Below are 26,915 nucleotides of genomic sequence, written 5' to 3'. Positions count from 1 at the left end.
CAAGTTTGATTTCCTTGTTATATGTAACTTTTTTACCTCCTCTGATTATTTTACTGTTAAACGGTTGATAAGAATGTTACCCCTTCGTTCCATGTAAACCGATTTGATATGACTCCCGTCATGAAGGTCGGTATATAAAAGAATTAAATAAATAAATAAATCCTTGGATGGGCTTTTACTACTAGTGATCTATGTGGGAGTAATGCTCAGCCTGATCAGTTTTCTACTGAATAATTTTCAAAGGAATGGAAACCAAGATTTTTCAAGAGCTTAACTGTGCGTTGAGTGAAAGAATTTTCTCCGATTAATCTTAAATGTGCTACTAGCTAACTTCATGGAATGCCCCCTAGTCCTATTATCCGAAAGCGTAAATAACCAATTCATATCTACTCGTTCAAGACCTCTCATGATCTTAAAGACCTCTATCATATTCCCCCTCAGCCGTCTCTTCTCCAAGCTGAACAGCCCTAACCTCTTCAGCCTTTCCTCATAGGGGAGCTGTTACATCCCCTTTATCATTTTGGTAACGCTTCTCTGTACCTTCTCCATCGCAACTGTATCTGAGATGCGGTGACCAAAATTGTACACAGTATTCAAGGTGCGGTCTCACCATGGAGCGAAAGAGGCATTATGACATTTTCCATTTTATTAACCATTCCCTTCCTAACATTGATTGCTTTTTTGACTGCTGCAGCACACTGAGCCGACTATTTCAAAGTATTATCCACTATGATCTTTTTCCTGGGTGGTAGCTCCTAATATGGAACCTAACATCATGTAACTACAGCAAGGGTTATTTTTCCCTATATGCAACACCTTGCACTTGGATTTCATCTGCCATTTAGATACCCAATCATCCAGTCTTGCAAGGTCCTTCTGTAACGTCACAATCCGCTTGTGATATAGCTTCTCTAAATAAAATTTGCGGATGATACAAAATTATCTCACTCATCGTATTCCTTTCCAGAACATTAATAAATATATTGAAAAGCATCGGTCAAAGTACAGATCCCTGAGGCACTCCACTGTTTACCCTTTTCCACTGAGAAAATTGTCCATTTAATCCTACTCCCTTTAAAGTACAACAGGGATCCATTTTATCCTCATGCTTTTTAAATTTGTACACCCAGCCTTTGGCAGATCTTGTTAGGTCAGAGGAAGATGCAGGTCCAGATATATCCAGATCTACAATGGTATCTGGAGCTGGGTCCTAACAGAATGGAAGTGATGTCGATTTAATATCTGGGAAAACTTTTGGCAATAACTTAGGGTGAATGCAGAGCACAATACTGTTGTGGAGAAATTCTAGGCAGAGAGCGTAATGAACTAATGTTTGTAGCTGGCTGAAGTGATGGCATCTAGAAATACCACTAAGTAGAACTTTAAAGGAAGGTGACTCCTGTGGCTCAGAGGAAGGCTTCATCAATTGCACCAAGAGACATCAAGATCCATGGCACCAGTGGCTTTACAACCCAAGTCTCATATTGCACAAATCCTTCATGAACTTAGATAGATGATGGATGGAGAATGGCTTTCCATCCACTGATATGCACTTTGACAGACTATGTATCTTCTGTTTGTTGCGAGTCCCACCTGCCGGCACTTTCCTCCTCACAGGGTTGGGGCTTGCTTTGAAAGGCAACAGTGTCTCCTGCAGATGGTTTAGAATAATGAAGCTTCTGGGACAGACTGCAGCTCCCCCTGGCTGCAAAAGGTCAGACAGCTACACAGAAGATAAGAGACAAGACAGCTACACACTAGAGCTGGAGGTCAGACAGGCAGATAACAGATAAAAGTACAAAAATGTCATGTGATTTGAGAGTTGTAGGTTGAAAGTTTAAAAATAAAATAACCAAATTCTAAAGTTTAACAACTGACAGTGGAGGGGTGCCAGTGCTCTACTTCTGTTTGCTCTACGCCCTGCAGTATTTCGCAATCACCTGCTGTTTTTGGGCCGGAGGGGATAGGACTCTGGGCACCAGGTTGCCTAAAATTCAGTGTCGGGTTCCCACTACCAGCCAGAGCCAAGGAGAAGCTGCTGAAGTCAGGGCCCAGGCTGAGGAACCACAGCAGAAGAGAAGGGAAAAAAAAAAAACCCAAACATTTAAAATAAAATAGAGTTAGAGAAGCTAGAGAGTCTCCTGCTCCTAAAACTGTGGGCTGGCACTTGTTGTCTGAACACATTAGATACCCTTTGCAGGGAGTGTTGTGTTCACTAATTGCCTCTCTTCCCAACCCTGCCCATCTCCCTGAAATCCATCATCCCAGCCATAGCCAGCAACTAGACACTGGCATAAAGGGATTGTAAATCTGAGTTTTAAACTAATCTCGGCCACAAAGTTTAAGCAATACAAACGTATTAAAAACCATATTATACATTTGACAAGAAGCACAAGACCTTCTGTCTTCTTCACAATTAGCATGTTTTACCATTTCTTATGAAGGCTCAGCATGCAGGGGGTCAGGTCTTCCAGGGAAAATCCAGTATACTCGGCCAGCTGACTGGACCAAGAGAGTACTGCAAAGACAGGACAAAACCAAGCTCAAGACGCAGCTAAGGGCAACAGTAGAATTCCTGACAATGAATCACAGCAAGTGATAGTTTAAATGTTCCTATACATCCTACTTTGTATCCAAGTGTTTCTAAATTAGAGCACTAACTAGTTAAAAAAAAATGCACCTAGCCAAACTGTCCATCTTTCAAACTAAGGGAGAAAGGGACAGTAAGCTTAATGATCTAAGAGTTCAGTGTTGCAGCACTCTTAGGAGGTAGTTTTCAAAGGCATTACATGCATAAATGTAACATACTGTGGTAGCAATTTTCAAAAGCCATTTACATGTGTAAATTCTTTTTAAGATTAGGACCTTAGAAAATACTCAGAGGCCACACAGGCTTTCCAGTTTTTTTGATGGTTCACTGCATATTCCATTGGATTACAGCCAGATTAAAAAACCTGCCCAGCTCACTGCCATCCATGACAAGGATTGACAGTCTGGACACTATGGAACTTTGTCCACTGCTATCCAGGGGTTTCCCCCTATTTTCAGTTCAGCATACATTGCAGTAGTAATCATCCAGTTGACAAGCAGGGTCGCTATTCCTTCCAGAGCCCAGCAAATAGGTGAGTCTTAACCAACAACAGACTCCCTTCCCTCAAGCTACTTTTGCACCAATTTCAAATTTTTATTTTTAACAACCCACCACCACAAACCATACAAGTAAAACAAGCATGCTTCACACCATGCACACTTTCAGATTCACATTGCATGAGCTCAGGGGGACAAAACATACGTCTACACAAGCACACATATGCAATGAGGAAGACTGAGAAGGGGTCTTGCCCAAAGCTCCCAATTACTGAGATAGTAATCTACCACACTATTTTTGATAGAGCTAAAAGACTGTTTAGGGATCACCTGGGATCTCTTTATGGAACCCATTTACTCTGAGGTTGGACTTTGTACCTTCCCACAGTGCAATTTCTTGACGCGATTGAGAACTGCACCATTGAAGTAGTCCACTCTGCTGTAACTAATATTAATACAAAATCAAAACCCCAAACTTATACAAATGTATTCACACAAATTAATGAACAATCTCACTCATAATCAAGAGGATAAACTTGAGTCTTTAGATAAATATTTAAATGACCATCATAAGGCACTGGGTAGGGACTCAAATCTGTGCATCAATCCCCATCAGTGTGCTGACATTTATAATCAGTCAGTCAGTTATTCGGGGTGTGTGTGTGTGTGTGTGAGTTTCAAATTTTCTGAGACTTTTAAACTCCACCGTTTTGAGAGCATCAACGCTGTTCTATGGTTCTCTCAAGATATGTAATTAACAAAATACCTGGACTCAGATTAATTGGTTGTGTGATCTGAATAACCGCTGAAGGAGGAAGTCAGTTTCGCCTTCTGAAACATTGCAATGTTGGGTGCAGAAAAAAATCTTTGAAAGAGACGTGAATTTCAGACACACGAACGTTCCCTAAGTGGGGCTTGTTTCCCATGATAAGTACATTTCTAAATGAACCATGTAGTTTTAAAAGCAATATATAAAAAAAAAAAAAGTCTCAGAAAATTTGAGATTCACACACAAATGGTGATGAATATAAGTGTCAACACACTGATGGGGATTGATGCACAGATTTATGAGTGCCTACCCAGTGCCTTATGATGGTCATTCAAATATTTGTCTAAAGATTTTTATCCAGATTGTGAGTGAGATTGTTCATTAATTTATAGCTAATATTAAACCATTTCTCCCAATGCCCTTTTGCTCATGCAGACACCTGGATGTTGGACAATAGTTGTAGCCTATGCTTTACCCTGATTATGTAGTATCTTTGCAAGTAGCAGTGCTGCAGTACACAGTTGGGCAGGGGAGTACATCGAGAGGTCTGTATAGAGCAGAGAAAGCTCACAGATGTAGCTACACAGGTGCATGGCTTTTCTTTCCAATGGCATTATATTCAACAGCATCTCTTTGTAGTCCACAAGTGTAGGAATCTGAAAGTAGAGAAGATCAGAATAAGCAACTCAAAATGTTTTAATTTCACGAGAGTTTTCCCACGCTTACCTCATTGACCACAAATTTTAATGATACTTTAAAAAAAAAAAAAAAAAAGTTAGCTATATTTGTGCTCCTAGTACCTTCTGCAAGTTCTATTAGCAAGAATAAATCCATGTAATTTTAAAGGCAACAGCTTGCTGTCTTTTTACCTTATCCAAACACGTGCAGCTGAATTTTACATGGCTGTTCTGAAGCAGTCTAAATGGATGGCTAGCTGAACTAAAGATGTCATTTATATTTACAGCAAGCATACAGAGGGGGCGGAGTAAAAGGCACACACTTAAATAAATCACAGCAGAATAATGTGCGGCAAACAATTAAACTGGACAATACCACTTTAACCAGAACGCTAATATTTTAATTTGTGCACTCAACAATAGTGCACAAACTTAAATAATAAATTTAAGTTCTGTGCACTATTGTTGAATTTATATTTACAGTACATATGAGATCAATAAAAATGGGTGCAGGCCTTGGATTGTAAATCCTACCCTCTAGAATGTGTGCACAAGCACTCACGTAAGGGAGGGGGCGCGGGGGGAACCCCAAAACCATACCTGTGATGGAAAACTAGATCCAGTTTATGGCTACAGTGAAGGCACAGAACTTACCACTGATGCAGGTGTCACTATAACTCCTATAAAAACAACCCCAATTCCCCCAAGCACGCTCACCCTTATCTTCCCTTCCAGGGCTGAGATGATCTCTCCCATCATCCTCACCAGATCTTCATATTTATAGGTGTTGTCCGTCAGCCATACAGCTTCTCGTATTGTTAGAATATCTTTACTAATGAAACTGGAATGAAAATCCACAAAAAAAAAAAATAAAAAATTATAGAATCTCCTAAACCAAGCACTACGCTCATTCACTAAAATCCAGGCATTGTCAGCTATCTCATTTCCCCTCCCCTAACAGGCAGATTTAGTTCTTTATGCTAACGAATGCATAAAAATGTAGTTTTTCTTAAGAAAAACTGGGCTACATCTCCATCTATTCAACAGAATAAAATCAGGACTGATCAGCCTGATCTTAGGCTGGTAAGAGATGGGGAGGGCAGGGCAGAGAGGCTGTAATGGTCTTGGGTAATAACTTCCTCTCCCATGTTAAATAAGTTAGTACTATTGTCACTAAATTTAGTAGGTGTTTTGAGACCCCTCATTACGAGATGGAACATCCAGCATCACAATAGCTTCAGCTATTCATTCAACCTTAGCTTCAAATAACCATAATTCCCCTCCGATATGCAATGCAGGATAGTACTTGAAAGCTTAAGTTTATTTCAAATGCATTCATAGACCACAACCTTTCACAAAATGCAAGTGTGTCCCCTATCTTCTATAGCTTCCTCTAAAGCTTCTGACCCAATTACAGGAGTCCTCCCAGATTTATATCAGCATAATGGTTGTTTAGAGATGGTAAAACTATCAAGCAATGTACCACCACCAATTGTGCATCAACTTCTGATTTGCTCCCATTGATAGAGTGGTGAAAGGCACTGAACAGGTTTCAAATGGAACAGACACCAAAGAGGAATAATGCAGCCAGTCCACAGGAGCAGATCAGTCCGAGCACTCACCGTGTGCAGATGACCATACCGGTGATTCCTACTAGCTGCAGCCTAGCCCGAGGCACAGACCTCAGCTTCAAGTACCGATCCACACAGCTCACCGTCATGTGAAGGCATAAACTGGAAAAATCTTTCATGGTAGCAACTTCCACTAGCCAGTCTATCAGAATGTACCTAAAAGGAAAGAAACTAAGTGAAACTCAAGCTGAAACAAAGTCCTAACTCTTGTAATGATGAACTGATTTTTTTTTTTAATTTACTCTCTCCAGTCACTCAAAATCCAAGATTTCCTTCTTCTGTATAGGTTTCTATCCCTCAGACCCTAATGCTCCACCCCCAGCAAGAGTGCAGAGCTGAATCAGTGAGATATGAATTGTATTCTAGCAGGTGGACATTAAGGTGACATCCACAAAGTAAGTACTGCAAAATACTCTGCCTAAAACAAGTGACATTTTCTAAAGAAATGCTTTTAGCACTGTCATTAAGTAAATATTTTCAAAAGATTTAGACCATTTAATTTTGTGTGGACAAGTAGGACAAAGCCATTCACATAAGTAGATGACATCTGATGGCGCCAACATGGAATCTGCGGTCTTCTAGCTCAAAATAGTGTGCAAGCATGCATGGGAATTCATGTAGAATTGTCCCCATGTGAGCCTCCTCAGTCTTTTATCTACCAAAGCAAAGTATTGCAGTTTTTAGCTGCTGCAGTTTTCTTTTTGTAAATTTTTTGGTGAGCTTTCACTTAGTTTATATTTTTTTGCTCTCATTTCAATTCTTTTCTGTTCTTCAAGCCTCCAAAAAAAGTTTAATATTCTACATTTTCTTGATTATTCCTTATGTCTGACAAAGGATCTCATTCAGATAAAATGCTTTTCAAATGATGTTCCCACTATCATCATAAGATGTCTAGCCAGATCTCCATAACTTGTGTTTTCATTGTTTGGGCATTCACATATATCTGCCCGCTCGGCCTGTATAAAAATGTCCCCACAAGCTCAAATTAAAAAAACTGAAGGTGACATTTTTTCTTCCCCACTGGATAAGAAAGGGGCTTCTTCAGATACCCCAGTCGTAGCTTCAAAAGGTCAGAGTCATCTAGGAGATCACTCTTAGATAAGAACATAAGAAATTGCCATGCTGGGTCAGACCATGGATCCATCAAGCCCGTTTCCAAAAGAGGCCAAACCAGGCCACAAGAACCTGGCAATTACCCAAACACCAAGAAGACCCATGCTACTGATGCAATTAATAGCAGTGGTTATTCCCTAAGTAAACTTTATTAATAGATCAGAATTCTCATATCCGGGGGAGGGAGTCTCCATGGACACCATCCTCTTCCAAGAGACACTGCACCAATCTACCAAGCTGAAAACTGGGGATGTGAAGAGCGAGCGCCAAAGAGTCCTCAAAATGTCGGTGCTGCCTGCACCATTAACTCTGGCATAGATATCATTGGCACAAAAAATCTTCAGTGCTGATGCGCCACTTTGGAATCATAAATCTCCAATTATAGCACCAGAATCTACTGCTTCATTTTCAACACTGTTCAGCCCCTACTAAATGTCATCCTTTTGTTCTAAGAATGTGGATGGATTTTGTCCATTCTTATGTGAAGCATCTTCCTACAACACCTCCAGCAATAATGGCACAACCCATTTTAGAAATGTTTGAAGCAAGCAATCCTCCATAAAACCTCTTCAGTGACCTCCACTATCAGTAGATAACCAACAATGGTTCTTCAAGAGATTTCTAGTTGAGTCTTAGAGGACTGCCTATCTTAAGTTACAAAAATGACATTGATCTCTTCTGGCTCTCGTGCTCCAGAAATAAAGAGTATACCAGCACTAGGTGACTTGACATAGCCTACTTTTATTTAAGAGAGGTCAGCTGCCATTCCTTTTAATTTAGAAGATGAAAAGCTATCACTAGAGTGTTTCCTGGAGTATTAACATTCATTCAGCTTCCAAAACTGATTACAGCCATTCCAATACATAAAAAGCTCCAGGATTTCCAACTTTAAATCTGGCAGGAACTTACTATAAAAAAATAAAAAAATAAAAAATAGCACATCAGTAGACAAAAAATGAACTTTATACCTGGAGTTATACCTGAGTTATTCTTGAGTTTAATGGCTTGAAATTTTAGTTTATTTTAATATTCATTGTAATTGTGTCTTATTTTATAATCATTTAACGTATTTTATGCGTGTTTTATTGTTAACTGCCTAGACCTGTGTGTTAGGCAGTCTATAAATTTAATAAATGTAAATGAAGTCTAAGTGCCAGTACACAAGAGGACAGCATCCTCGACTCCATGATGGTGGAAGCAGCTCTAAAACGTGCAAAAAATTAAAGTCTTTTAGTCTAACACTCCTCCCCCTTCCCAGAGGGAAAGCTGCCAGACATAGTGGGCAAAAACAAAAAGTAATGCAGTCAGCGATGGTTGAACCAAGAATCTCCATGCACCAATTTCAAACTGTGCAATATTTATACCGTGGCTTATTCAAAAAATCATTTACGAGAAGTCTCAAAGTAGTCACAAATACCATCATCTGGGGCAACACAAACAAAATCAGGGATGCACCTTCAGTGTGAGGTCCTTTAATGATGCCTTCCTCAATGGCTAAAAACAGAGGCCCACAAAGTAGAGATGTGAATCGGAACCGTAATCTGTTCGGATTCCGGTTCAGATTCACATCATGGTTTTTTTTTTTCATCCGGCCCGATTGAGGTTTTGTTTATCGGCTGCGCCCTGACCCTTTAAAACTAATCCCTTAGCTTCCCCCACCCTCCCAACCCCCCCCCCCAAAACGTTTTACAGCTACCTGGTGGTCCAGTGGGGTTCCGGGAGTGATCTCCCGCTCTCGGGCCGTCGGCTGCCACTAATAAAAATGGCGGATGGCCTTTGCTCTTACCATGTGACAGGGTATCCGTGCCATTGGCCGGCCCCTGTCACATGGAGGGAGCACTGGATGGCCGGCCAATGGCACGTATACCCTGTCACATGGTAAGGGCAAAGGGCCATCGGCGCCATTTTTATTAGTGGCAGCCGACGACCCGGGAGCGGGAGATCGCTCCCGGGACCCCCACTGGACCACCAGGTACCTGTAAAATGTTTTTCGGGGGGGGGGGGGGGGGGGGTGCTAAGGGATTAGTTTTAAAGGGTTGGGGTGGGTTTAGGGGTTATTTGTGTGCCGTTTTTCCCGCCCTCCCCCAAAACGATAAGAGAACCCCCCACGAACAATATCGTGGGGTTTTCCTATCGTTTTGGGGGAGCCCCCGATTTCTGACAATTTTGAAAATATCGATATTTTCAATTGTCCGAAGCCCGCTTCACATCCCTACCACAAAGCACTCGCAAGACCAAAGTTTAAACTCCCTGCCGGACCCAATCTATGCACCAGTGGCCACAGATGCTAGACTCCCTTCAAAAACTTGACATTTGGATATGAGACCAACAATCTTTTCCCTGGCGTATATCTCAGAGACCCCAAGGCTGCCACCTGAACCCGCAAGAAATCAAACTAAGCCCTTGAAAATGGTGGGCTCAGAGCATCCTGTCACAAGCACTTGCTCTCAAAAGTCAAGTCGCAAGACAAGAGATTTGCCCAATCCAAGAAAATAGGACCTTGCCTAAGAGCCCCTGCAAATGAGCCACTCAGGGACCCATCAATTGCATGCTGAAAGACATCCACGAACCACGGATGATGCAGCCTCTCCAGCACCCCCTGACCTGGATGCCTTTTGATGTGCCTAAACACTCGACCTATTAATGACCACGGAGGAAACACATAGCAGGATATTTGTCGGCCATGTTTATGCTGACAAATCAAGTCTATGCCGTCATAGCAACTGCAGCTGAAGAAACTTGCTGCCCTGGCGTTGTTTGATGCCATCAGATCCAGATGAGAACTACCTCGAAACGAGGCTGGATAAAACCAAATACCTCCTTCGACAGCTCCCATTCTCCCAAGTCCAACTGTTTCCTGCTGAGATAAGTCCGCTTGCTCATTGTCCACTGCCACAACATGTGAAGCGGCTATCCCCTGTAAATGTCACTTTGCCCAGGCAAAAAGGTCCTGGACATCTTGGGCAACCCTTGCCGATAGATATAAGCCACCATTGTTCCATTGTCCAAAAACACTGACCATTCGACCTTGACTTATGGAAGGAATTCCACCAATGCCCTGCATACTGCTCTTATTTCCAAGCGATTGATAGACCAGGATACTTCCACTGGCAACCACAGTCCTTGTGCCAGTTCTTGACAGATCACCTCCCAACCCTTGAGGTTGGCATCTGTGATCCCTATAACCCAGTCCAGAACCTTCAAGCCCATCCCTTCCTTTAAATTGGGCCTACATAGCTATGAGAGACTAGACCTGAAAATACTCTGCAGTGGTAAAGGCCGATGAAACTCCTCTGATGACAGATTCCAGCGTGACAGCAATGCCTCCTGTAGAGAGTGCATGTGGGCAAGAGCCCATGGCGCCAAATTCAACATAGATGCCATTGAACTCAGGACCTGAAGATAATCCTAAATCCCAAATCCTCTCCAAGATGAGAAACACTCTGCCGAGCTGAGTATTGAACTTTGCCCCCAAGTATTCCACTATCTAGGTAGGGCTCAGGTGACTTTACCAAATCCACCACCCAGCTCAAGGACCACAACATATCCATCACGGTGTGCACAGTACCAGCATACCTCCTCCAATTTCCCTCAGATAAGCCAGTCATCTGGGTAAGTATGAACGGAGATCCCCTCCCAGAGGAGAACTGCTGCCACCACCATCACCTTTGTGAACGTGTGAGGTGTAGTTAAACCAAAATGGGAGGGCCCAAAACTGGAAAAGTTACCCCAGAACCGTAACACAAAGAAACTTTGGATGTTCTTACTGAATGGGTATATGCAGGTAGACTTCCATCAATTCCAGCGAGGCCCAAAAAACTGAGGCAAACTACTGTTATCACCATCCACAACATCACATTTCACCTTTTTGTAGGCTCCTTTTTTGGTACAACAGTAAAAAAAAAAAAAAAGTACTTCCCGCGACTGCGATCCCTGGCTGCTACCGGCACTATCACGCCAGCAACTGAAGGCAACAACATGTCCCGAATCACCACTTGCTTGCCTCGGACACTGCAATGAGCCATGAAAGCTTCTGTGATGCATAGCCGACCCTTGTTACCTCTAGGACCCATTGGTCCAAGGTAATCCTAGTCCACTCTTTGTAAGATTGTGATAGACAGTGGACCAGCCTGGCTTCATTGTGAAACCTTACCGCCACAGGCACCCTGGTCGGAGCCCCCTCAGGGAAGTCTACAGACACTGCAAAACGATTGCTGCCTACCAGAACCCCGAAGATAGTGTTGGGACAAAAAACCGTCCCAACTCCCGAAACCTAGAGCAAAGTGGAAAAGACTTCCTGTTATCTTATGCTCTGGCAGTTTATTCCCTTTTGACTCCCCCAAAACCTTCAATTGTTTCAGGTCCTCCCCAAACAGTTTTCCTTCCTTTAAAGGAAGATTACAGAGCTGAGACTTGGAGCACATATCAGCTGAACAATTCTGCAACCACAGTAGACGTCGCACAGAGACTGCCATGGGCATATTCCTGGCCGAAGTCCAGCTCACATCAAAGCGCGTCAACCTCATGCAATCCCGAACTCCACCTGAGTGGCCTGGCTATTAACACCACCAGTGTCTGCTGAAGACGTATCCTGAGACTTCTGGATCCAGCATAAACAGGCCCTCTGCATCAGACTTCCACAGATCGCCGATCGCAGACTCAGCGCCAAGACTTCAAACATCCTCTCCCGAGGAATCTCTAGCTTATAGTCCTGCCAAACCCGCAACCAGAATGGTCGACTTGTTAGTGATCGCCAAGACCAAAGCATGCACCTTCAGCAATATCAGCAGCTGCAGGATATCCTCCATGAGGGAATACAATTTTACTTTGGCTCTAGCCACCTTGGGGCTCGCCTCTGGGAAGTCCCATTCCTAGTTCATCAGCCTCTTGATCCTTTTAGGGAGAGGAAAGGCTCTCAGTGGGCCTCAAAAGTCCAAACACTGAATCTACCCCTTCATTGTCAGACTCCTCCTGGACCAACTTAATACCCAGTTCCTTCCAAACATGGGAAATAAGGGGCCTCAACTTCTCCTTACGGAAGAAAAGAACCAGCCATGGCTCATCTCCCTCTGTTATCGGGACCTCTTCAAGATCAGCCTGATCAACATCCACTGTGATATCTGCTGGGTCATCCTGATCCATCTCCAGACTAACCCCAAGACCATCTTCTGGTCATCCAGGTTCAAATCATTTGAGCCACCAGGCCACCATCTGCTGCAGACAGAGAAATACTGAGGGACTGCAGGAGGCACTCAGTTATGTAGCAGTGCCTCAGTTTTTAGTTCTCTGCCTCCATCTGCTGGTAGGGATGAAAAGCCCACTCATCTGGACTGCTCTGGGGTATGAACAGGAATGGTTATTTATGCCTTCAGATAGCACAAGGACTAGGAGACTTCTCCATGACACTGAGTAGCAGATAGAAACTGGGGAAAAAACCCCAAAACATTTCTAAATATTAGCTAGGCAGACTTGGAGAAAGCCATTGCTTATTCCTGGGAGCAGGCAACAATTGGATGTCTCTCTCCAAGTACTCAGCAGATCTCAGATTAGCCACTGTCAGACAGGATGCTGGGCTTAATTGATCATTGCTGTGACTCAGCCTGATACTTATGTTCTTAATACAGTAGGTACATATTTCTCACTAATTTACTGCTTTATACAGAAATTGTGCCTTCATGTTTGAAAATTAAGTTTCTTCCCTTAAGTGATACTGCTGTTGAAATAACCTGTTTGTGAGGTTCTTCATCATGAAATGCTTTTTTATTACATCAAATCTCTTCTTAAACCCCCCCCACCCCCCAAAACTGAACACACTTTTTCCCCCTACCCGACAGCCCGATCCATAGTTACCTCATTGTATCATTCATTCCCCTCTGCACAGTGTAGATGCTTTGCTTGTTGACTGGATGAGAGGACTGAAAGATCTGAGACACCAGCTCACTGGAAGCTTTGGGTTCCAGGCCCAGCTGGTTCCTGTTCCCACAAGCTTTGGCCAGAGATATCTAAGGCAGAGTAGAGACACAAAAATCAGAAAGGGGGCTCTGAACTGTCATATTAAAGACTGTCCTCTGAAGAATTTACAAAGCTTTAAAAAGGGGAAAATACACAATTGAGCCATATATAATATGTATTGGTGTTATCTGAAGACTTACACTTCAAAATTTAAGAACAGCAAATCTAATTTTGATTTCTAAAGAACAGAATTACCAAGAGGGTCTCCAAAACTGTCAATGTATTACAGATGAGGAAAGGTGAAGGAAGAAGGGAGAAGGGAGAGGTGAGAGACTCTTTAGAGCAGCATTTCCCTTTTCAAACTCAAGGCACACTTATTTTAACAGAAATGTGGTTGTAATGCACAGAGAGAACACAGTCAAAAGAGCTAGAGAAGCACTGAAAGCCACACCAGTCTCTCTCCCAAATTAAAAAAAAAAATATGCATGGAGAGAGGGGGCAGAGATGCATGTGAAGCTGACATAATGGACCAACTCCCTCTATATGCAGTACAACAGAAAGGTCTGTGTGGTGAGGGCAGCCAACTCTGTTACCTCGGCTGCTGCTGCTGCTCCTCCCAACATTCAGAATAAGTCACATCCAGTATGCAGTGCACTCTCCCCATCTCACTCAGTAAGGATAGGACAGAGGCTGGAAAGGCTCAGGAGAGGAAAGAGAAGGTGCTATGTGAAATGTGTGTGCTGCACATATGCTGCCTATTGATTACTTCGCTTCAGGACTCATGCTGTAGCTAGAAAGTGGAGGTATGCAGGATTTTGCATGTTGTCCTAGAGAAGCTGCTGGAGCTTTAACAGCCAGCCACCACTGGGTTTCTCTTGTTGCTGCAAGGTGCTGAGAAGAGAACCTAGGTGCTAGTCTATCCGAGCATCAAGCAGTGGTGACATTTCCAGGACCCACCTAATCAGGTCTGACAGCACATTGGTTAGGAGGCACTGCTTTAGAAGGCACCAGACCTATGTAGCGTGAGGACTCATTCGGAGAGCAGAGTGCCAGTTCATCATTGCGCTTTGAACCTTTACTGGAAGTTTAGGACAGTGATTCTCAACCTAATCCTGGGGGCACACATAACCAGTCAGGATTTCAGGATATCCACAATGAATACGCATGAGATAGATTTGCATACCATGGAAGCCGTACATGCAACTCTCTCATATACATATTCATTGCTGATATCCTGAAAACCTCGGCTAGGTGTGTCTCCAGGACTTGATTGAGAAGCACTGGTCTAGATTACACCACCTCTTTAAAGAAAGAGAGCCAGAGTTCAGTTTATATAAAATGCTACATTGTGTGGGATATATCCTCAAGAACTGAAAAGGTCAGTCAGGAATAAAAGCAAATTTAACAGCATTCCATAATTGATCACCATGCATTTGAATAAGATTATGTCATCTGAAAAGATTCTTAGAAAGTAATTCCAACAACTCGTTTCCTGATCTGCAGGTACTTAGAGTAAAATCTCCACTCTTTCGTCTGGTGGAATGGGTTTGACTGTATTGGACTAACAGGGGGACTCAGTCCTATCCTAGACCTGAAGGCTCTGAACAAGTACCAAAGAGGGAAGATTTAGATTGGGTTCCCTAGGCACCCTGATTCCCTTCCTTGAAAAAGGGGACTGGCTAAGCTGTCTGGATCTGAAGGATGCTTACACCCACATAGACCTTTTCCAGGTCACAGAAAATATCTAATTTGTAGTAGGGAGCCACCACCTTCAATATCGTGCATTGCTCTCTAGCCTGGGGTCAGCGCCACATGTATTCACAGAATATCTTGCAGTGGTGCCAATGTATCTTTGCAGATTGGGGGTGCATGTGTTTCCCTACTTGGAAGACTGGCTGGGTCAAGAGCACATCTCAAGCATGGGTGTAGCTTGCTTATTGCGGCGGTTACTACCCCTAACTAATCGAGCTTGATATTTCACTTGGATGCAGCTCCATCACTGCTCTCTGCATTAATGGTGGGGGTGAAAGGGAAATAGAACCAAAGGTTACTATGAGAAACAGATAAGTATGAGAAAAAAAAAAAAAAAAAAAAAAGAAGTGTGAGGCTTGCTGGGCAGACTGGATGGGCCGATTGGTCTTCTTCTGCCGTCATTTCTATGTTTCAAGGCCGTGCTACAGTGTGGTTGCAGCATTTGATCCTTGTTCCTCCACTAGCATTGAGAGACATGACTCAGGCAAGAACCCTCCTCCCACAAGAGAGGATTATCCCTTTTGCAGTAATTCATGATGCTGAGACCACTACCAACCAGATTTCAGTGGGCAATTTAAAGGCACAGCCAATAATGTAAATCTGTATCCTCTGAATTATGTAGAGGACCCAAGTGTCTGAAGTTATTCTGTGACAACTGTTTTAAGTAAAACCTTAGTCTCCTCCTAACAGAAAGGTTTTCTGGCACAGATACTGGGATCTTGGCTAATGCTTCCCAAATCCAGTCAAAACCCTGCTCATGGTTTTGGAGTTGTCTGCTGTCTAGGGCAAGCTTGAGGACTGCATTACTGATGAGACTAAGGGGGTGGAGGAAAACACCTCAGCACCCCACTCAGGTACCTCTTGGTGAGTGGATATGGTCTGGAAGAAGAGAGAATCTGAAGTCACACAATAATCCTTAACCATCTCATCTCCAAAGAGATTCTCTCTATTATAAGCTAGGTCAGCAAGCTTTTCCTGGACATCCGGTTGGAAGTCTGAGGCTCACAGCCAGGAAGAGTCTGAGGCTCACAGCCAGGAAGAGTCTACAAGGTACCAATATCGACTGCAGAGACTGATTGCAGCTTCAAAAACATCAAAAAAAGTTGACCAGACCATGGGTTTTCCACACTTCATATCCTTGTCCACCAGTGAATAAGGTATCATGCTTTTTGGTATGTTCTACATTCATTGGCTTATGACGAGCCGGAACACCACTATGTAGGCACTGAGCATATATTTTCTGGGAGTTTCTCTTAAGCGGTCCAGATACAAAAGCCTCTTCCTGGGGGCAGACAAATAGGTTCTAGATCTCTTGGCCATCTTGAGGGCAGATCCAACTACCAACTGCTGCTTTTTTTTTTTTTTTTTTTAATCAGAGCACCTTCTGGATAAGATATATCATTAACTGGAGCCACAGAGGGGCCTCTCCCACATTCTCATCTGTGCTTCAAGGATCTCATGAGCAGACAGTGCCACAATATCATTTGAGGGCTGCCAAGCAATTCTGCCCTGGACTCTTCCTTTTTTGCAAAGTAAATAGAACAGCATATATCATTTTCTTTGGGTCAGTAAAGGAAAAGGTCCTCTGGAAGAGACCGATCCCCATAGACTCTTGATCAGAGAAGTCCTCAGCTGTAACCCCACAAGAATTCCGAGTGAGCCCAACAGCTATGTCAAGGTGTGGACTTGGACCTCACGTTGCTAGCAGACAAGGCCTCAGAGAGGGCAGCACTTGTTAGGCCCTAGACCTTTATCTACATATTGGTGAACCTTCCTCCAGCCCATCAGGAGAGATCATCATCATGGATGGAGTGGAACCAGGAGGTAGATTCTTTTCCAGAATCATCTAGGCCCTCGCCAATAAAGATTCCAGCAGGAGCTGGACATCCAGCTGCAGACACACCAATGTGGTTGATGATAGCACATAGTTCCTGGTGCACCAATGCTCTGTATCTATGTGAGGGGTGGCAACAGTGGTATGTGTTCTATATCAGAATTTGAATATATCCTATTGGTAGTAGGGGAGAAGGTTCCGGTGGGGATTTTAGTAGTTTATTCCACTCTGGGATTTAGTATGAGGAGAGCGGAGGATCTTACTGAGTTTATTGGGGGAAGTGGCATTGCCATTTTCAGATTTTATTAGGGGATTTTGATTGTCATATGGAGGATGTACAGTGCAGATTTCTTCAAAACTTGGTAGATGCTTTAGTAATGTTTTCTCTCTAAATTGGTACATTTCCCTTCACACAGGAAAGGTTACGTATTGGGTTTGATTATTGGCTCAGATAAGTTAATAAAGGAAGGAGGAAGTTGTATATAGTCTGATCATAAGGCGATTTTATTCACATTTTTGTTCTAGGAAGAGAGTTTGGAGGAGGTTCAGGGCAAAGTAGAAAGCAGCAGCAAGATTGATCTGGAGCATTTCTATAAATGGAGATATTTGTTGGGAAAAAAGAAGAATGTTGAACAATAGGTTCAAGAATTGGAGACAATTTTAAATGATAGCCCCCTTTAAAAAAAAAAAAAAAAAAAAAAAGTGAGGGAAGAGGTTATTTTTAGCCCCATGGTTTACTTTAGAGTTAGGGAAAGAGCAGAGAGTTTAGGAAATTGGAAAGAAAATGGATTAAATCTCAGTTGGACAGAAAAGTTAAAGTGGCATTGTCAGCTAATGTTTATTTTATTTTTAATTTATTTATTTTTAAATTAGACAAGCCAAGAAGGGCTTTTGGGAAGGTCAGATTGAGAAGGTGGAGAAGTCACTAGAAATTTTTGGGGTATTGCAGGAGATGTTGGGTAAGGCCTGTTGCCCAGCTGACAGGATACCAGACTTGTTAAATGGAGAAGATTCTGTACACTTTTGAAGGGTAAGACTGATGGTTATCAGAGAGGCTGAGACTATCTGCTCCTCAGTTGCTGGTGTAGTTGAAGAAGGGGAAGAGGGAGGAGGTAGATTTAATGAGCACTGTTACAAATGGTTTAAACTGTTCCCCCCCCCCCATTAGGTTTGACTGAGTTGCAGGGGATTTTATCTTCATTCAAAGGGACATGTTCATTTTATCCATCTTATTTGATAAAGCAGGGCCCAGATGATCTTAAAGGTGGAATTTTGCAAACTGTAAATGCATATTTGCAGGAGAGCTGTTTACCTGAACAACTGAAGCAAATTGAAAAAAAGTCAACCTTGGATTGTGAAAATGGGCTAGTTACAGGCCAGTTGCCAATAGCCCATTTCTTGCTAAGATTGTGAAGAAGGTGCAAGATGCAAACAATAAACATCATACTTTGAGGTGGGGGGTTGGACAGCTGTCAGTCAATCAGGTTTCAGAAAAAGCTACAGTCCTGAGACAGTTTTGGTGGAAGAGGGACAAGGGTAGTTCTGTGCTTTTGATCCTCTTTGATCTAACCAGTGCTTTTGACTTGATGAGTCACAGCATTTTGTTGGATCACTGCAGGGCTATGGGAATTATGGGGCAAGCCCTGCAATGGATCGCCTTGTTTCTCTTGGATAGGACTGCAGAGGTAAAGGTTAGAAATTAGATTTGTGTTTCAATGTGGGGATTATCCCTTTTGCAGTAATTCATGACCCCACATTGGTGGTCACTAGCATCATTACTATTCATCCACTCTTTCGGTTTTGAAGTGGTTTTTTTTTTTTACACAGATTATGTTCAACCGATTTGGCCTATTGGACTGGATATAAACTTATTCTTGGAACACGCCCAGGATAGATTAAAAGTGATTGTACTTTGGTTGGAGAGAAACAAACTCATTTTAAAAGAGGGTAATAGAATGGGTTTATATCCCCAGAAAGAGGTTACATCTTCACCTTTGTCCCTTAGGATTAAAGACGTTTTTATTAATCATGCGCAGAAAGTTAGGAAGACTTGGGAGTTATTTTTGATGAAGGGGTTTCTTTTGATCCCACGCATTGGTTAAACAAGTTTTTTTAAACTGTGCCAACTTTGCAAAGTGAAATAATTTTTGAGTCGGAAAGTATTCTGAAAGGTGGTTCAGGCTTTGTCCCCTGTGTTTGATTTCTGTTAGGGATGTGAATCGTTTTTTGACGATTTAAAATATCGTCCGATATATTTTAAATCGTCAAAAATCGTTAGGGCCACGATACAATACCAATTCCCCCGATTTATCGTCAAAAAATCGTAAATCGGGGGAAGGGGGAGGGCAGGAAAACCGGCACACTAAAACACCCTAAAACCCAACCCCGACCCTTTAAATTAAATCCCCCACCCTCCCGCACCCCCCCCCCCAAATGCCTTAAATTACCTGGGGGTCCGCCGGCAGGAGATCGACTGCAGGAGGTCGTTCAGCGGGAACCCTCGCTGAACGACCTCCTGCAGTCGATCTCCTGCCGGCGCCATTTTCCGTACGGAAAACGATTCGCGGCAGGAGATCGCTCCCGGACCCCCGCTGGACCCCCAGGAACTTTTGGCCAGCTTGGGGGGGCCTCCTGACCCCCACAAGACTTGCCAAAAGTCCAGCGGGGGTCCGGAACGACCTCCTGCGTCGAATTGTGTTGGTCTATGGCCGCCGCCATTTTGCAAAATGGCGCCGGCTGAAGACTACACGATTTAGTGTGCCGGTTTTCCTGCTCTCCCCCTTCCCCCGATTTAGCTACGGACCGCCGCTATGGACCCCCAGGTAATTTAAGCTACGGACCGCCGCTACGGACCCCCAGGTAATTTAAGGCATTTGGGGGGGGGGTTCAGGGGGTTTTAGTGTGCCGTGTTTTAGTGTGCCGCTGGACCCCCAGGTAATTTAAGGCATTGGGGGGGGGTTCGGGAGGGTGGGGGATTTAATTTAAAGGGTCGGGGGTGGGTTTTAGGGGGTTTTAGTGTGCCGGTTCACGATTTTAACGATTTTCACGATACTCTAAACACCCAAACGGCGACGATACGATTCCCTCCCCCTCCCAGCCGAAATCGATCGTTAAGACGATCGAGGACACGATTCACATCTCTAATTTCTGTAATAGCGTGTTGGTAGACCTCCCTGAGAAGTGTTTTGATTATACATCATGCAAAATATGGCAGTCAGGTTAGTTTTTCCGTGTCCCAAGACCTCTTCTGGTACAATTAAATTGATTACCAATTAAGGAGCAAATATTGTTTAAGATTATGATTCTATTTAAAATTAACTAGGGCACTGGGGCTGAATATCTTAGAAACCTAGTGAGACATGCTCAGTGGGTTTTGTTTCATGTGCCAACATTTAGGGAAGTACGCTCAGCAGTCTGTAGGAAGAGATCATTTTCTGTGATCAGACCCGAATTGTGGCATTTAACACTATTACGTCTGAAGTCAACTATTTGGCATTCAGAAAGAAAGTGAAAGAATGGTTATTTGGCCAACTTGATTTGTTGACATAGAAGTATGAGTGTATCGGGGCTTTTTACCCACCTCTTTAGCAGCTTAGATTACACACATGAGTTTTAGTTTTATGGTTTTTATTGTTGCCTGTTTATTGGGATGATTTTTATGTACCATTATATTTGTAAAATGAATTGTACACCATTCTGGTCACTCCAGTACTGGATGAATGGTATATAAAAGTCTGGAAATAAAAATATCTTCCCAATTCAGGGCCTCCTGGATCTTCATATCCAGCAATTCCTAAAATATTGCAATGCCAACATGACCTGGGTGGTAGGAGAGACTGCATCTTTCTAGGACATCAGAGGTATATTGGTGGCTAATGCATGGACCCTCAGATTGTTGCGATTCCTCAGATGGCATGGAGAGTGAGCTTTCCAATCCTCAGGAATGCTTCAGGGGATTAAAGGCTGCCACTTTCAGCATCCCACAGCAACAGAGACTTCTTGGCTTTCACCCAATAGACATCAGAGCTCTATGGTGTTGGTAGTAAAGAGGCTAAACACTCTGCTCTCTTCAGGTGGAAGGAAGAAGATGATGGCTTCTCTCCTCAATGTTGAGGGAAAATGATGCCTCTCCCGTGTTGATGCACCTCCTGGGTCCCTCAATGTCAGTGTCTCCAATGAAAATACCAATAGGCTTATCATTTAGTACTCAAAGGGCCTTTCCATGAAGTAAATCCAGGGATGACCTCTAGGGCTCAGTTACGCAGAGAGAATATCTCAGACGCCATGGTCAGCCCCCAGGCAAGGGACATTACCTTTCACACAAGGAACACTTTTCAACGCCACTGGCTTTCTCCTCCTCCTGGAGCAGTGAATAAAAAATTATCACAGGAAAATCAAATGCTTCGATGCACCATGTGGCTACCGAAAAAGAAGAAAAAAACCCCAAAACAATCTTAACAGCGATGCATGTCATACCTTTTGCAGAGACCAGCTGCTCCCATTGGCATACATACTATTCTGTTTGTGCCCAAGTTCTGCTCTCCATAATGGATGGTAGTTTGCTTCTTAATACTGAGGGAACTGACAAACTTGGCCTGTCCGCACACTCTGCAGTGATAAAAATTAAAGTGCCCTTGCTAGTGCATCTGGGAAGAATAAGCTGCCAGGTGCTATTAAGATCCTTTGCACCATGGAGGATGACACCATCTCAGAGGATACTGAAAGCTCTCTTCTTAGCATTCAGCCAGGATTCTTCCCAGCAGAACTCTGCGTCAACAGCACCAACTTTTGTGGTGCTGAGGAAGACTGCCCCCCCCCCCCCCCCCCGCGAGGGGATTTTTCATTAAGATTAGGTACTCTTCTCTGTACCTCCTCTGACACCTTAGGCTTCTGCAGCAAGCTTAGACCCTGCTGCCAATGGGATAGAGGGGAAGCAGTCTCAGTCGATTTGCAGGAAGGGAAGGCCAACTCACTTTGTATGGTGCAGAGTTAAAGCCTCGCTTCAGGAGATGGAGTGGCTGTGCTGTTTGCCCTTGTGCCAAAGGTTTCAGGGGCTTACTCAAGTCTACAATCTGCCAGGCATGAGTCTAATGCACCTGTGGGGTCATCTTCCACAGCTAGGGCAATTCAGGGCAATGCTGTCCAGACCTAGGCAGTGGTAGCACACAGTGTGCTTGTTCATGATGAATATCTTGAGCCCACACCCATAGGCCTTGAACCACTAACCATGGGTTTTTTCATCTTTGACTTCTCTACGTTTCTCCTCCTCTTCTTCGAATTTTGTTTAGAACTTGGTTCTTTGAGGAGCTTGGAGAAGAGACGGCTGAAGGGGGATATGATAGAGGTATTTAAGATCATGAGAGGTCTTGAACGAGTAGATGTGAATCTGTTATTTACACTTTCGAATAATAGAAGGACTAGGGGGCACAATTAGAATTTTCTCAGATTAGTCTTAAATGTGTTTTTTCACTCAACGCACAATAAAGCTCTGGAATTTGTTGCCAGAGGATGTGGTTAGTGCAGTTAGTGTAGCTGGGTTCAAAAAAGGTTTGGATAAGATCTTGGAGGAGAAGTCCATTAACAGCTATTAAGTTTACTTAGGGAATATCCACTGCTATTAATTGCATCAGTAGCATGGGATCTTCTTAATGTTTGGGTAATAGCCAGGTTCTTGTGGCCTGGTTTGGCCTCTGTTGGAAACAGGATACTGGGCTTGATGGACCCTTGGTCTGACCCAGCATGGCAATTTCTTATGTTCTTATGTTGAGAAGCATGAAAATATTTGCCACTTGCAAATCCAATCCATGCAAATACAGGAAAAATTTGAGACTAGAAAATCTGTCTTTCGGTAGCACGGATGAAGAGACTGAGGGACTCACAAGGCAGCAGCTATGCACTGGAACGTCCGCACATGTTCAGATAGACATCTGAGAGCTGGATCCATGTCTGTGCAATAAGATGGTGTCACATCACTGGTTATGGCTGATTTAATCCTACTTATCATTGGAAAAAAAAGCCTTAAGATACCCAGCAAGAGAAAATAGGCAGACTAGATGGGCCTTGAAGTCTTCATCTATTTTCAAATATGGCTGAAGATTTTAATTACAGGAAATAGGAAAGCTGTTTGGGGGGGGGGGGGGGGGGGGGCGGACAGTTTTTAAAAAAATAAAGGTAAGAAGATAGGAGTTAAATGTCTGACCTGTGCTTCCCAGCAGCCCTTAGCTGCATAATCACGGAGTTTCCTGAGGCTCTGGAGATATCTGCCAGGATCAGTCATCTGCGAGTAGGAAACAAGGGCAGAGAAGAACGTCAACCAATTAAAAAATTCAAGCATGCTTGGACAGACACACGGTATTCTTGTAACAAGGAAAGGTAGAGACCAGCTAAAGTAAGATATATGGAAGCACAGTAGACAGAAACAGGTTGACCAACTAGTCCTTAGCAGTCTCTATGTAATCAACACACACACAAAAGGGATAATGTACAACCAGACTGACAGTTCTAGAACAAGCTTCCTTAAACTGGTCCTTGAGTAGTAAAAATTTCTGCAAAAATGAGAACTTTTGGTTGCCAATGTGTGACTGATCTAATTTCTGGCCCTATTTATTCAAGTTCAAGATTAGGAACCATATTGGAGCAAACTGAATGAATGATTTCAGGAGCTGACATTAAACAAATGCATCCTACAGCCTGATATAAACTCCTAAACTTTTCCTGAGCTCTACAGCATTTCAGCAAAGATCAATGAAGAGACACTTCAAGACATATCACCATGTCCAAAGGAATGGCAAGAGATCCCAAGATTCAGAGGGAACAAAAAATTATCCATAAGGTGTTGTGTCAATTATGTTTACGTGCATTTGTACTTCAGCCTCTGTTATCTTCTGTCTCCCATAGTAAAAAATGTTCTTGGAGACAATTTAATGTCCAACTCCTCTCACCAGCTAAAGCAACAAAAAAACAAAAAGTTTACGCACAGCAACTCTTCTGTTCCTTTCCCAGATTAGGTACGAGCTGATTAAACAACCCTGTTTTGATGATTCTTCAAACATTTCAAGGGCTTCCTTTTTTTTCTCTTCATCCTGGAAAAGTTAAAAATGTTTGTTGAAGCCGAAGCAGTTGCACTACATGCCAATGAACATAAGAATGTTGATTTAAGAATCACATTAAAATATTAAATCTTTCAAGAAAATGCCAAAATAAAGCTTCCTAAATATAGTATGCACCATATACATATTGAAAATTGGCAGAGATTTCAAACATGTTCAACGAGGTTGGACTGATCCTCGTTATGCAAGTTTCCAATGCTGGAGACAAGGCTAAAGTTTTGCTTCAGTAAAAAAGGACCTTGCAGGTGTCAGAGAGAGCGAGAGAAAAAATGTACCTGTTAATTTTCTTTCCAGATTCCTGCTACACCAGTCCAGTCCAAACAAGTGAGTTATCCCCCTACCTGCAGATGGAGTAAGAGTACACCAATTTCTCCAGTGACATAGGAAAATTGGTTCTTACCTGCTAATTTTCATTCCTGCAATACCACAGATCAGTCCAGACAAGTGGGTCTTGCCTTCCCTACCAGCAGATAGAGGCAGAGAACAAAAACTTTGAGGCACTGCTACATATCAGAGTGCCATCTGCAGTCACTCAGTCTTGACCTGCACCCAATCCAATGTACAGAAATCTCCCCCCCATCCAGGGCGAACAGCTCAGGGTTGGAGCCCCCTGAACTGAGCCTCCCCCACTTCCAGGAAAGACACTAATAACCGCTTAACCTCAGCATCTCATGCTATTTTACAGTTTGAACATTTCTGACATAAGATTCTAAATATAGAAAAGTCAGTCTTTTGGCAGCAAAGGGACAGGTCTCTGGACTTATCTGTGGTATTACAGGATCGAATATTAGCAGGTAAGGACCACTTTTCCTTTCCTGTTAATACCCAGATCAGTCCAGACAAGTATCATGTACCTAAGCACCCCTAGACTTGGCAGGAACCCAAAAGACCTGCTCACAATACACTCTCAAAGGTCACATCTTCCTGCATCTGAACATCCAATCAATAATGCATGGTGAAAGTATGAAGTGAAAACATGTCACTGCTCTGCATATCTCCTGGGATGACAGACTCTTCGTCCAGGAGAATGCTTGCGCCTTAGTAGAATGCACACGCAGAACTACCAGAATTTCTCAACCCCTACAAATATAAGCAGAGCAAATGGTCTCCTTCAGCCAATAAGAAATCATGGCTTTAGAAGCTTTATCTCCCTTCTTTGCTCCAAACACCCAAAGATGATCAGACTGCTAAAAACCATTAATGACCTTAAGATATCGTAAGAGTCCGATGCACATCCAAAAGATGAAGCTCCTTTACCGGATGTGAATCCCTTACTCCATGCTGGAAAAGCCGGAAGTTCCACCATCTGATTCACATGAAAAGAGGAAACCACCTTTGGTAAAAAGGAGGGGACCATTCACAATGTTACCATGTCATTCAAAATATGCAAAAAAGGGGTCTCTGTTAGTCAGATCCTGAGGCTCCGAAATCCATCTGGCTGAACATATGGCTACCAGAAACACTACCTTTAAAGTCAGGACCTTCAGAGACATCCCCGTAAGGGTTCAAACGGAAGTCCACAGAGTATTCGCAGCACCAAGCTGAGGTTCCAATCTGGACATAACTTCCATATGGAGGACGCAAATGCTAGATTCCCTTCAGAAGTTGAATGACATCCGAATGAGAGGCCAAAGAACTCCCCTGCAACTTGCCCCGAAGGCAACCCAAAGCTGAAATCTGTTCACGAAGCGAGCTATAGGCTAGGCCCTTTGACAACCCCTGAAGTAAAAAGGCCAAAATATGAAGGGATTCAGGCACTGCTCCAAACACCAAGACTCAAACTTCCAGAGAAGTAGAAGGCCACCTAGCCTGTAGCAATGTGGAAATAACTGGTATACTTTTAGGCACAAATTGCCACCTCTCAGAAGCCAAGCCACAATACAAAAGCAATCCTCCCAATCTAAAAATACGAGTCCTTGTTGAAGAACCCCTGGCAGATGAGTCCACCTGAGAGGCCAATGTATTGCAATATCCACTAGATCAGCAAACCACAGTCGACGCAGTCACTCCGGTACCACTAAAACTACCTTCCCTGGACATCTCTACGTCAAAATACTCTGCCAATGAGTGGCCAGGAAGGAAACATGTGTAGCAAGACTCCCGTCTGCCATGGGCACACTAGAGCATCTAGATCAGGGATGGCGAACTCCAGTCCTCGAGGGCTGTAAACAGGCCAGGTTTTCAAGATATCCACAATGAATATGCATGAGAAAGATCTGCATGCACTGCCTCCATTGGATGCAAATCTTTCTCATGCGTGCTCAGTCGATATCCTGAAAACCTGGCCTGTTTGCGACCCTCAAGGACTGGAGTTCACCATCCCTGATCTAGACCTTCTGACCCAATTTCCCATCTGCAACTGAAAAATTGTGCCATCTTTGTGTTGAAATGTGCCACCATGAGGTCCAACTGGGGAACACCCCACCAGGCGCAAATGCAATCCCAGGCTTCTGGGGACAACTCCCATTCCCCCAGATCTAGATGCTGCCTGCTGAGGAAATTCGCTTTCATGTTGTCCACTCCCACGAAGTGAGGAGCCGCTATTCCCTTTAGATGACACTCTGCCCAAGCAAACAACTGCTGAGCCTAAAGAGCCACAGCGTGACTCTTCATCCCTCCTTGACGAATGATGTACACCACAGTTGTCACATTGGAAAAAAGGTCCTCACCAGACTCTTGATCCAGGCCAGAAATGCCTCCAGGGCTCTTATTTCCAGGCAACTGATGGACCAGGACGTCTCCACTATCGACCAAAGACCTTGGGCAGACCACCCCTGGCAGACCATCCCCCAACTATTGAGGCTGACATCTGTGGTCACCACCACCCAAGTCTGGGGCCTACAGATCCTCTCCCTTATCCAAGTCGTGGAGAGAGAGCCACCAGAAAGGACTGGACCTGGATTCCCCTGAAGTTGCAGAATGCATTATTCCAGGTGGAACGACGCCTTTTGCAAAGGTCACATGTGAGCAAAGCCCCACGGAACCAAGTCG

The 26,915-nt window shown here is 43.5% G+C and overlaps 1 protein-coding gene across 1 annotated transcript in view; it reads right to left on the bottom strand.

The window, feature by feature from the left end:
- CCNF (cyclin F) overlaps positions 1 to 26,915 on the bottom strand; it is a 99,367-nt gene that overhangs the window by 30,291 nt on the left and 42,161 nt on the right. The window contains exons 7-13 of the mRNA XM_029577188.1: positions 23,793 to 23,897; positions 23,015 to 23,092; positions 13,128 to 13,279; positions 6,156 to 6,320; positions 5,251 to 5,374; positions 4,332 to 4,512; positions 2,431 to 2,518 (exon numbers count right to left, since the gene is read on the bottom strand). Coding sequence (XP_029433048.1) covers positions 2,431 to 2,518; positions 4,332 to 4,512; positions 5,251 to 5,374; positions 6,156 to 6,320; positions 13,128 to 13,279; positions 23,015 to 23,092; positions 23,793 to 23,897 — 893 coding nt within the window. The remainder of the gene's footprint in view (positions 1 to 2,430; positions 2,519 to 4,331; positions 4,513 to 5,250; positions 5,375 to 6,155; positions 6,321 to 13,127; positions 13,280 to 23,014; positions 23,093 to 23,792; positions 23,898 to 26,915) is intronic.

This window comes from Rhinatrema bivittatum, chromosome 14 (genome assembly GCF_901001135.1).
Source record: "Rhinatrema bivittatum chromosome 14, aRhiBiv1.1, whole genome shotgun sequence".
Classification (NCBI taxonomy): Eukaryota; Metazoa; Chordata; class Amphibia; order Gymnophiona; family Rhinatrematidae; genus Rhinatrema; species Rhinatrema bivittatum.
The sequence above is the reverse complement of the archived record's forward strand: the minus strand, read 5'-3'. Positions and strand labels throughout refer to the sequence as shown.